This window comes from Labrus mixtus, chromosome 1 (genome assembly GCF_963584025.1).
Source record: "Labrus mixtus chromosome 1, fLabMix1.1, whole genome shotgun sequence".
Taxonomy (NCBI): domain Eukaryota; kingdom Metazoa; phylum Chordata; class Actinopteri; order Labriformes; family Labridae; genus Labrus; species Labrus mixtus.
In genome coordinates, this window is record NC_083612.1 from 18,279,971 (window position 1) to 18,292,060 (window position 12,090).

The window sequence follows — 12,090 nt, forward strand, 5'->3', positions numbered from 1 at the left end:
CACAATCCACCTGTCTGAGGTTTTAAAGATTATCTCGTCTCGGGGTTGTTACAGCAGCAGCTCGGTCACGGATTGAAGAACTGTAATAAGCTGTAGGCCTACAATTTTTTCACGTTACGTAGCCTATTGCTTTCTCTGCATTGTAATGTTGTAAGTGATATAAAGATATGGAAGCCCATTTCCGCCAGTAAAACAAATAAAAATGAAAATAATAAAGACTCATAATTTCTTTTTATCTCATTATTTTGACTTTATATCTCATAATTTCAACTTTTTATCTCATTGTTATGACTTTATATCTCATAATTTCGACTTTATATCTCATAATTTCGACTTCTTATCTCATTATTATGACTTTATTATTTTCATTTATACTTCCATATAAAGAGCATTCACTGGAAATAAAAAAAAAACACCACTATTTTTGATCATGGATTTTTTTTTTAAGTATCTAGGCTACTATTAGCTTCAGATGTCAATGAACGGACGAATACATATGTAGATATATATATATGCCTTTAAGCAAATAGGGTACCCATCTGTACAGACTTTTATAATCTACTACTTGAAGTCTGCAACGAAGCATCGCTATTCTAAATTGCTTTTGGGCTGTTTAAAACCTTTATTTTTTTAATCTTTCATCTTACAGTTTATATCATATATCATGCATGTTTTGCAGTTTTATTCTTAAAATATATAGGCCTACTGTATTGCTTATTTTCAGTAGGCCTATTTGTTGCTTTAATCTCATAGTCTTGACGTAAATTAACTTACCATGTCATATGCATTGTTTTTTTAGTTTTATTTAGTCAAGTCGGGTTTCAAGATCATGAAATAGCCTGGATAATTTACTGAGGAAATAACATCATGGGCAATAAATTATTAAATGGCTTAATTGTTGCGGCACAGCCCCGCAGTGTTGTTGTGCTAATGATGAAATAATGATTGCATGTATTACTAAATAAAAATAGTCTTTCAAATTCATATCCATATTTCCTAAACGTATTCAAATTATATTTGAACAACACATAATGCCACTTGTTTATGTTTCTACAAATGGATATCATACTTGCCTGTAAAATATGATCAGAGCGAGAATCTGTGGCGAAAGTGCGAAGTGGAAAGTGAGCGCGGAGTCTCTCAGTGTCGAATCTGACGATGAGGAAGTGAAAATACATCGTTAGACGTCATTCACTGGAAAGCCACAATGGCAGCCACTAAAGCCTCAAAAGAACAGAAATATGACAGACAACTCAGGTAAATTTAAATTCATGGTGGTTTCACAAGTGACGTTTTATTCATTTTGCGTACGTTTCTACGTATTTAAACTTAGAAGACATTGTAGAAATACGGCAGAGGTAGGAGTATTAAGATTAGCTGGCCTTATATGTAAAAAGAGCATCGACGTTAGCATTAGCTATTTGTTAAAAGTGATTCTCTCTTTTTCTGTATGGTGTGGGCTTGCCCATTGAATAAAAAGCTTACCAAGTGACTGTCACAATATGCAATATATTCTACTTTTAATGGTTAAACTGGCGTAATAAAGCATGACAATGTCAATGTTTTGCAGCTGTCATACCTCCAGCTTGCTAAGTCATATTTGGTGTTTGTTTTAGGAGGGATAGTGGATACACTGTGCAACTAGATGGCAGCATACGTTCATTCAGTGTTGTGCTCTTTCAGACTGTGGGGAGATCACGGTCAGGAAGCCCTGGAGAATGCACATGTGTGTCTCATCAACGCCACAGCGACCGGGACAGAGATACTGAAGAACTTAGTGCTGCCAGGTAAACAGGTGTGTTGGTGCTGTTGCTTCTGCTGAGGGAGGCGTGTTATTTTCTCAGACTAAATTCATCTTTTTGTCAGGTATCGGAGCGTTCACGATAGTGGATGGACACACAGTTTCTGGGGAAGATGTCGGAAACAAGTGAGAACATTTTTTTTATTTTTATTATTTAATAATTTGTCCATGAAACTTTGTGTGTTCACGAAGGCGTCTTTGTTGTCCTTGCAGCTTTTTCCTCAGCAACAACAGCATCGGAAAGGTATGGCTCGCTGAAATTGATGCATATATATTTTTGGGGGGTAAAACCAAACACTGTGTCTGGATGTGCACTCATAAATCAGAAATGCACATCCAGACTCTGGCCGTATCCGAATTGCCAAATACCTACTCAATCTGTCAGTAGTCAGTACCTACTATCCGTGCTGCATACTGTTAGTACCTATTATTCAGTATGCACACACAGTAGGCAGATATTTGTCCCTACTTCGTCTGATTCATTCAGTAAGGAAGTGACGTCATTTACGTTTCCCGAACCGGCCGCATCCACCTGTTTTTTTTTTGTTTTTTTTGTTTTTTTTGTTTAGCTTTATTCAAGAAGAGTAATGCGCACATACAGTCAGGTTAAAAAAAAAAAACAATATCACAATGTAAATCAAGTAAAAGACAGATTAAATAACTAAATAACATACAGTACATAAAGGAAAGTACAAATGAAAGACAGTAATATACAGAATATAAAATAAACCAATAAAGACACTTTTAAATAGTGAAATCATTATTTAAATAGAGGGGGGAAAGGTTTTATAATAATGCAGACATTTGTTATATTTTCTGTTGTTAATTTAAAGTAGCGATTTCAGTCGGGACTTTAACTCTAGATTAAAAATTGATTAAATGAATCCACGCTCGTTTGTTTTGATTTGGAGGCGCACGTGATGTGACGATTTACGTTTAATTTCGCACAGCATTGTGGGTGGTAAAATACAATTCATTTCCTGAAAGCACGCATCCGATCCATACTGCATGAAACCCGGAAGTTAGTATCCATACTGAAATGTTCAGTATACTGAGGTGGACCCAAAAAATGCATACTGAATGACCTCGAAAGTTCAGTATACTGAAACTCCCTACTGAAAAGTACGTACTGCCTACTGAACTGTGACAATTCGGAAAGGGCCACAGTGTTTGGTTTTACCCAACATGCTCCTTGCATCTACATGTCTCTTCCTTTGACATTCACAGTTGTTGTAAATGATCATATTAGCAGAAAAAAAAAGTTCGAGTGCACATTTGTATGAGTCTTGATCCTAATTCTGTGTTGCAGAACAGAGCACAGGCTGCCACTGAGCTTCTACAGGAACTTAACAGTGACGTCTCTGGAAACTTTTTCGAGGAGGTCTGTATAGTTCAAGTTATAACTTGGCGCAGCAGAAATAATGTTAAACTAGTAGGAACTAAAAGAAACTCAAACCTTTTTTATTTCCATCACATGGACACAGTTTGAAAAGGCTTAGCAAACTTAAATAGAGCAAGCCCTGGACTTTTGCAGATTCAGTACATCTATAAGTGGGCTCAAATTTCAGCACATAACAGCCTATTATGAATACAACATACTGTATGCTTTGTGGACATGTACATTTATTGACTAGTATTATGACCTTATAGTGACAGATCCCCTTTTGTGTCTTTTGTTACGTCTGCAGTGTCCAGACAAGCTCCTGGACAACGATCCAGAGTTTTTCCAAAGGTTTACTTTGGTCATCGGTGTCCAGTTGCCAGAAAGGTTTGAAATATATTCCATCTCTTCTCTCACATTTATTCTGATGGATTAAACATGTAGTTGTTCAGTCATTGGTAATAATTAAGAAAAGAGTATGCTCTTTTAAATTTCATGTAGTTGATTCACATCTTCCGTTGCAGTTTGGAACTGTCTCAGTTATTATTGTTTTGTTTTCTTTCCAAATAACTTCACCAGCACATGTTTGAGGCTAGGCTCAGTTCTGTGGAGTGCCTCTGTACCCTTCCTTATCTGTAAGACATACGGCCTGATCGGCTACATGAGGCTTGTGGTGCAGGAGCATACAGGTTAGTTCCCCCTACATCGCCCTTTGCCCTTTGATTCCACTTGAATTCTTTTGTAACACTCAAACAAATAACTTAAATCTTAACATTTTAGTTGGTATCATACATGCTTGTGTAATGCTGTTTACGTGGGAAAATGAACTCCAGAAATACTAACTACACTCCAGTGATGAATAATAAGTTGTAAAGTTGTTTGAATAATTTACCTGACAGTATTTTGACATTTGAACGCCTCCTTCTTCAGTGATTGAATCTCACCCAGACAATGCCTTGGAGGACCTGAGGTTAGACCAGCCTTTTGCAGAATTCAAGAACCACATTAAGACCTATGACCTTGACAGCATGGAGAAGAAGGTGGGCACTTAGGTGTCAGCACTCATGCACAATTCTTTGTTTCAACTAGGCTAGCTCTACACAACTGATAGTTCCCTTTTTGATTCTTTATCTGTAGGATCACAGTCACACACCGTGGGTTATTGTTGTTGCCAAATACCTGGAGAAGTGGCTCAGTGAGGTAGGGTACATTTTTTCTGTCTCTCTATTGTCAAGATTTTCACCAAATACTATCAGTAATATTTATCCTTCAGTGCTTTATAGTGTTGCTAACAATAAAATCTTAATCTATTTTTGTCTTTTTAGCACAACTGTCAGCCACCGAAAAATTACAAAGAGAAAGAGGCCTTCAGACAGCTTATCCGGGAAGGTATCTGTGGACCTTTCGGTTGCATTAGCCCATGAATTCAGTTCGTTGACCTTATAACTCAAACTAAGATCTGCTTGATTCTTTCCTTTGTTCCTTCAGGGATCCTAAAGAAGGAGAACGGTGTGCCAGAGGATGAAGAAAACTTTGAGGAAGCTATTAAGAATGTCAATACAGCTTTAAATGCAACTAAGGTGCCAGATCTCAGAAACAAGTTTTTCTTCCATTTTTCTTCTTCAGTCTCAGTCTCAGTTAAGTTTCCTGCCCTGCTCATGCTGCATTCCCTTTTCCTGCAGGTCCCTACTGCTGTTGAAGACCTCTTCAATAGTGAGCAGTGTAACAACATCACAGCACCGGTTAGACTTCTTTTCTTATGATTGTACTATTTTTAAAAATACACATGCAGTTTAATGAAAGTTGAGTATTTATTGTGCCTGATTACTAGACTCTGCCTTTCTGGGTGATGCTGCGTGCTGTCAAAGAGTTTGTTCTCAATGAAGGTCATGGAAGTCTACCTGTTCGAGGGACCATCCCAGATATGATCGCAGACTCTAAGAAGTTCATCAACCTTCAAAATGTGTAAGTGTTAAATGTATGGCTACAGAAAAGTATTCAAAAACCGATCAAATAGATCTAACTCTTTTTAAAACCGTGTATGATTTTAAAAATTGTGGGTTTGTGGGTGTGATGTGATGTGATGTGATGTTCATTTTTGTGCTCTACCTCAGTTACAGGGAAAAGGCCATGCAGGATGCAGCAGCTGTTTGTAAACATGTAGAAAGTCTATTGCAGTCTGTTGGAAAGGTAAGTTATGAAGTTTAATCCTAAGAGCATTGAGTCCAAATAAAGTACATTGTAAGTTTAATTACTCTGCATGATTTCTAGTTTTTTCCAGCTTAATTAATGGATAGGTCAAATGATAAAAACAATGGGATTTCTACATTTTTTTTAAGTGAGGGAAATGTCTTGAATTGAAGAGACGAGGGAAACTAGATTTCATGTATCACAGCGGGCACTTGAGAATCAATGTGACAATATTCTGGCTGTCGCAACTATTGAAGGGTCACAACAAGTTACCCTGTTTTTTGTTTTTGCTTCTCACAATATACTAACACTGAGCTAAAACAAGTACAACAGAGTTAAAATACATCATGCATGAACTGTGTACTGTAGAAAGTGTGTATATTTAAGACAGCTGTGAAACACAACTTGCTTGAGTTAATGTGAAATGTATTTTATGAATCAAAATTCTATTTTATGCTCTCAGTCATGATATTGTTTTCTATTTATGGGTGAAAACTGTTTATTAAAATGCAAATTAACTAATCAATCCATCAACGCTTAAAACACTTCATCCTTTACTTTCCACAAGCCACCAGAGAGCATCTCTGAGAAGGACATCAAACTATTCTGTAAGTAACCCCCCCCCCCACTCACACACACACACACACACACACACACACCATTTGGTATATTCAAACTGATACAAACTGATTAATTCAAAATGTGTACAAAGCACATACTGTACTGTACATAGTGTTTTTTTTAGGTTTATCGATGAGGTTTCATTTAGTCACACATGTATAAGTGCATTTTAAAATAAGCTGTGAACATTTGCTTTAAGTGTATCTGCTGTAAAGAGGCAGCCTTGACTTACACGAATCATCATAATGTGATCTGATTATCATTGATAATAACACAAACATGAGCGTAAAAGGATGAAAGAGGCTGTTTCTACACACATTTATGTACAAGCACACTTCTAATGAGTGAATCCAGGCCAACTGCATGATAAATTGATCAGTTAAAATATGTGACTTACTTAAAACACTTGAAAGCACCCTGTCTATCGTGTGTTGCCATCATGCTGCCTTTTCTGACTTCAATAGTGTTATATTATTCTGAGAAGCTGTTTACATTTGTAATGCTTGCACTTTGTATGCCTTCTGGACTCTACTCAGAATGAAAACAAGTGTAGCATATTCTGCTCTGTTGGTGACTTTTGCTGCACTTTCCATAAGTGAATTCCTAACTGTGTTTGTGTTGGTCTCTAGGTAAGCACTCATCCTTTCTGAGAGTGGTGCGCTGCAGATCTCTGGCTGAAGAATACAGTGTGGATTCAGTAAATAAAGATGAAATCAGTAAGTTGGAGATGAATATTATTTCTGATGCATCGTTGAGTCCTGTTCATTGCACCTTCTGAAACATTCTCTCTAAACTATGTTTATTTGCACCTATTAATGATAGCATTGTTTCCTCAGCCTCATGCATGGACAATCCGGATAGCGAGATGGTCTTCTACCTCATGCTTCGGGCTGTTGATCGTTTCTACCAGCAGCATTCACGCTACCCAGGTGTGCTAAGGTTTCTAAGTTTCTCTTGAAAGTGTTAAATGAAAATGTGATTTAAAGGGGTGAGGGTATTTGCTCAATGACAAACTTACCATCGTTTGTCATTTTTTGTCTATCCATATGAGCTGCTAACAGTTTAAAATCTTATACATCCTGCACTCTAAGAGCATGTAAGATGAATGTTTATGAATATTAGAAAAACGTTCTGTAGACTGATTGATAGGGATGTAACCATTCACTCAACTCACGATACAATTCACAATACGATTCTCTCACGATTCATTTTGCAAAATGAGACTGTAGACAAATTATGACTGAAAAAGATTCCTTCAGGGGCTGCAAACCCACTTGTCAGTGTGGTTTGGCCTTTTAATGTTTATTGTCTCTCAACAAGGAGAGGTGATTGGAGCTTCTCATTGTGGTGTCGATTAAATGCTGCATCATGATGTTTGTAATTACTTGTCTTCTTGCAATATTCTCACACAGTTTTTGTCTCGTCTGTTATCTTCTCACCTCTTTCATTTCCTGTCTTGGGGGAAGCCAAAATGCTTCCACACCTCCGATTTAGAAGACGGTGGAGCGTCCTCAATTTCCAAATCTTGCTTTGCAGCTGCCAACCGCCTCTGCTCTACAGCTGCTGACGCTCACCATATTACTGCAATTCATTTTTAGTACCGATGTCTGACACCTTTGAATTGATTTATCACAATTTTTTGATTCATCTTTACATCCCTACTGATGTGGATCATATGTATTGAGCTTTTTCCACTTGTAAAAACCATTGTTACCATCATTTCAAGGGAAGTGGGGAGAACCGGCAATGATACTGAAAGGGGCTAGCTGGTGTGACAAAAGAACGATGACATTATAGTCTGTTTACTTTGCATAATCATCTAGACTCTTTCTTCTGTTGCCAGAATGCAGAAATACAATGATTGAATTGAACCAATGTCTTAATTTTTCCATTTTCTAACCACATGTCCTGTCTCACCAGGAGTTTATAACTACCAGGTGGAGGAGGACATCAGCAAGCTGAAGCTGTGTGTGAACAGCTTACTGCAGGAATACAGCCTCAACGTCAACATCAAAGATGATTACATCCATGAGTTGTGAGTGCTGTTCACTGCTGGAGTTACTGATTGTAGTGGTTGTTAAAGAATGTCAAAAATCAGTGACTAACCTCTTCACCCTTTCTATGTCCTGCAGCTGTCGATACGGAGCAGCAGAGCCTCACACAGTTGCTGCATTTTTGGGAGGTAATATTTGAGCACATCGAGGAATAGATTTGAAACACAACATTTCCCAAAGCACATATTCCTAATGAATCCTCATCTCTTCTTTAGGATCGGCTGCTCAAGAGGCCATCAAGATTATCAGCCACCAGTTTGTCCCATTCAGCAACACTTTCATTTATAATGCTATGTCACAGACGTCGGCCACCTTACAGTTGTGAATACACTTCTTTTTCCTCAGTTTGGTTACAGAAGCATCCAAGGAAATAGAGAAAGATCAAAAGAAGGCTTATACACACTTTCCTTAATAAACCATAACTGTAAACTGCACATCAATCTTTTGTAAGAAGAAAGAAAGGTAACATTTGTGTCCCGTTGTTATTGAATATTGTATGCACTTAAATGTAAAAAAAAAAATGCTTCTCAAGCAGAAAATCAAGTAGAAAAACTTTGGATTAAACCATCTATAAAACATGGACATTCTTGTTTTCTTCTCCTAAATTCCTGCAAGGAAAGAGATCAGGATGATGCCATTTCTTTAACTTTTTGATTTTTGTGGCTGACATCATTTAACAAATCTATACATGGAAATGGCAACTTTAAAACCTTCATGTTGTGATTTCATCAAGGAAACTCCACATATGAATGATATCTTACATTGCTGCAGAACTCCATCCAAACTCTTTTTGTATTTTCTTTGGAACATGGTCATAGAGTCTGCATTCAGATTAAAATAAACATGTTGTGTGTTGTGTTGAACTTTTCATGTATTGCTATTAAAAATTTGAAATATACAACCTTAATATTAATTTCTCTGTTGCATAGAGCTTCAGCCAATAATAGATGAGTTGTCAAGTAGATAAATCCTCAGCAGTAGGATTAAAACAGTCTGGTAAACACTTTTAGTTAAGCGACTATGAGTTGTTCTGATGGGTTTAAAAGTTGAAACAAGCATTTCACAGTTGTTAAGCCTGAATAAATATTAGACCACAAGCATGTGATCTCATAGAGAGGCCTGTAATGTGACTCTTCCCCTCTTTCAGGTTCACTTGCAGCCGCACAGGTTAATATACGTATTGATGGATGGGGATTGCATTATTTATTCCAACACAAGAGGGCGATGTTTCCTCTTTTACTTTTCACAGGTCTGTGTTCCAATTAATTTCACATACCTGTCTGTTTATTAATTCCTGAAAAAGCTGAACATTGGATATGAGCTGGATGTGATATAATCAGCTGCAGGATGTTAACAAAACAACTTTAAATGTTAATGATTAACCAAAATGTAAAGTCTCAATTGCTCCATCTGAAATGCCAGTAAGTATAGCAGGCAGGTCTTTGCATTGAGTGTGATCATATACGCAGTTGGAGAAGTTCTTAGCGTGATTGTGATGTAACTTTTGAGCAGGGTGAGGTCCCTCATTTGTTTTTTCTTTCAGACTTTGGCAGAATGGAAATTTGCCCTGAGCAGATCTCTTCCCTGTCAGACTCCCTCCATCCCCCCCCCCCAGCTCTCTTCATGCAGCGAACTGTCTCACATTCTCTCTCACACACGCACACACACACACACACTCACACTCACACTCACACCCTCTGTCTGAGAGGGATAGAGCAGGCGGCCAACTAAAGTGCTCAGGCCATGTCCTAAATGAAGATTTCATCCACCGGCTAAAAGATTATCATGTGTCCACCCGCTGCTTCTTAAGATGATCATGAAGCTGCAGTGCCAGGTTTATTTGACCAGACCAGACAGTCTTTACTTTTTGTAAAGATAGAGAAGCAACACACTAACCACTGATCAGAAGAAATAAAATAAAAAAAACTTTAAACAAGGTCACTGGCGTGGCCTTCTTTTTATGTACACTTCAGCAACCATGTTGTACGCTTTAAATCCTCCCAGGATTCTTTCCCTTCCCCACAGTTCAGTCTGCGTCTGTCTCTTAAATAAAGACAACATTGAGGGTGTAGGGTTTCCTTTGAAACTAAACAAACATTTACATTACTTGAACAATGTGTGTTATTGGTAATTTCATCCTTAAAGTTGCATGAGACATGTATGATGGATGATTTTGTGTCTGTTATATCGAGTTGTATCAACATTCTATAATAATCTTTCCTTTAGCATTTCTGCAGTACTTTCTTTGCTATGTCGTGCTAACTTTTGCATTTGCTATGGTTGTATGCCCCACATGAAGAGAATTAATAGTACGAGGAACATCTATTTTTTTCTCTCCTTAAAGACATTCTTTAATCAGTTTGTCCAGCTGATTTGTATACAGCTGTGTCAACATCCGAAACGTAGAACATTCAGTGCTTGTGACCTTTTTAAAAACAGCAGGAGTGCTTCAGTTATGGCTCTGTATCTTCCTCTATACTATGTGAGTACTGACGGTTACTGTAGCGTCACCTAACGCCCACACTCTTTGAGGTATGATTACTCACAACAAGGGTTCAAATGTAAACAAACAGGCCAAGGCGTCTTTCTGACATAACCGCTGTAACCGCAGGGAAAGGGTGTGTTTGTATGGTAAACAAAGTCATGTGTTTAAAGAAAATGGTACACTTTGTTATTTTAGAGAGAACACAGGGAGGGAGAATGGTGCAAATATGATCACGAACAGAACTTTCAATGGGTTATTGATACAGGAGATAATCAACAATCTAATTAAATTTGAGAAGGACATTTCTTTTTTACTTAAGTGCAAACACCACAACGTGTAGAGAGATGCAGGTTTATAAATTCACATTTAAGATGCACCAAAGGAAATTTGTTTTCAATATTTGCAAAATGATTATCAAGATCTATTTCTATGCTCCTTATCCTCAGGGAGGGCCCATTGTAGCCCATGATAATCAACGGGTATGCAGATGTGGGGTTTTTTTCAGTGCTCGCTGCTCATGCATGCTCACTTCACCATTGTAGTTCACTTTTGTAACTAATGAAAAGTTCAGAAAAGACTATCTAATGTCATTCATAGCAGCCCCTGAAAAAGACGACATAAACACTGTACAGTGCCTCAACACGTCAGGACACTTTCATGACTGGAGTCAATTATATTCTGTTCATTGACAGAGGTGGAGTTCTTGTTTTATTGGCTGCAGAATCAACAAAGCTGCTGCAGAAAACCTGTTGCAAGGAAAACCAGGAAAACTAAGATGCTCTTAAATACAATCATTTAATACAAAAATCCATGCAAACAGTTGGAGTCTAATAAACAGTCTCTATGTTATTGGAAAAAACTGGTGTAGGTGTTTAGAACATTGAAATTAGACCTCCAGGTTAAGGTATGACTTGGAGCAGTGTGTCTACATGATGTAATAGGAAGAGTCTTTGCATGTCATGTGTCAGTCAGCAGCAGGATCATTAGGAGGTTTGTTAGCATGTGGTTTCTATTTTCTAATTAAACACTAATTTGAAGTTGATGAAAGAGATTAGTCTTGTTTTCCCAAGGCAGACTTGTTTTTTTTACAGTTTCTTACAGTATATCTAAGCTGTCCTTTCAAATGCAGCATCTGATACTGAACTGATTACTCATTTGACATTTCACAGCCTTGACTCATAGAACGCTTTGCTGGATTCAAGCATTTTATTCCTCTTAATCTGCGATGGAACATATATACCAAACACAGGCGTTAGTCTGTCTCTCACTCATTTTTTGCATTAGATCGGGCTTCTTTTAGAAATGACTTTGTTCACTGTGTTCACAGGAGACAGAACAGTGAGCAAGTAGGTAAATAAGTAGTCAAGAGTTAGAAAGTCAAACAGCCACATAACACTGCTTATAACAGACCAAGTGCCTGCAAAAACTCTGAGCAAATAGAATTTAGTTTTGTGCTAAAGTGCTTTTTTAATTGCTAAGGAGTCTAACTTCTCATTTTTTTTGAGAGCAAATTCACTTTTTATTTTAAACCAACAGTTGCTTTCTCTCACTTTAGACC

General features: G+C 37.5%; 1 protein-coding gene across 1 annotated transcript; it reads left to right on the plus strand.

The window, feature by feature from the left end:
• The first annotated feature begins 1,139 nt into the window (after nucleotides 1-1,139).
• Nucleotides 1,140-8,948, plus strand: nae1 (nedd8 activating enzyme E1 subunit 1). The gene is made up of 20 exons (XM_061036370.1): nucleotides 1,140-1,257; nucleotides 1,684-1,787; nucleotides 1,867-1,927; nucleotides 2,015-2,045; nucleotides 3,111-3,182; nucleotides 3,490-3,569; nucleotides 3,762-3,871; nucleotides 4,113-4,222; nucleotides 4,320-4,382; nucleotides 4,508-4,571; nucleotides 4,671-4,762; nucleotides 4,865-4,924; nucleotides 5,014-5,147; nucleotides 5,297-5,372; nucleotides 5,941-5,980; nucleotides 6,623-6,709; nucleotides 6,830-6,922; nucleotides 7,914-8,028; nucleotides 8,126-8,175; nucleotides 8,263-8,948. The coding sequence occupies exons 1-20, from the start codon at nucleotides 1,208-1,210 to the stop codon at nucleotides 8,370-8,372; spliced, it is 1,602 nt and encodes a 533-aa protein (XP_060892353.1). The 5' UTR covers nucleotides 1,140-1,207; the 3' UTR covers nucleotides 8,373-8,948.
• Nucleotides 8,949-12,090: the final 3,142 nt, after the last annotated feature.

What these genes read in the sequence shown, in the direction of transcription:
- nae1 (XM_061036370.1), top strand. Translation starts at nt 1,208, where the DNA reads ATGGCAGCCACTAAAGCCTCAAAAGAACAGAAATATGACAGACAACTC. An exon ending in AGTAAATAAAGATGAAATCA is followed by an intron (nt 6,710 to 6,829) that starts GTAAGTTGGAGA and finishes TTGTTTCCTCAG; the next exon opens with CCTCATGCATGGACAATCCG. An exon ending in GCAGCATTCACGCTACCCAG is followed by an intron (nt 6,923 to 7,913) that starts GTGTGCTAAGGT and finishes CTGTCTCACCAG; the next exon opens with GAGTTTATAACTACCAGGTG.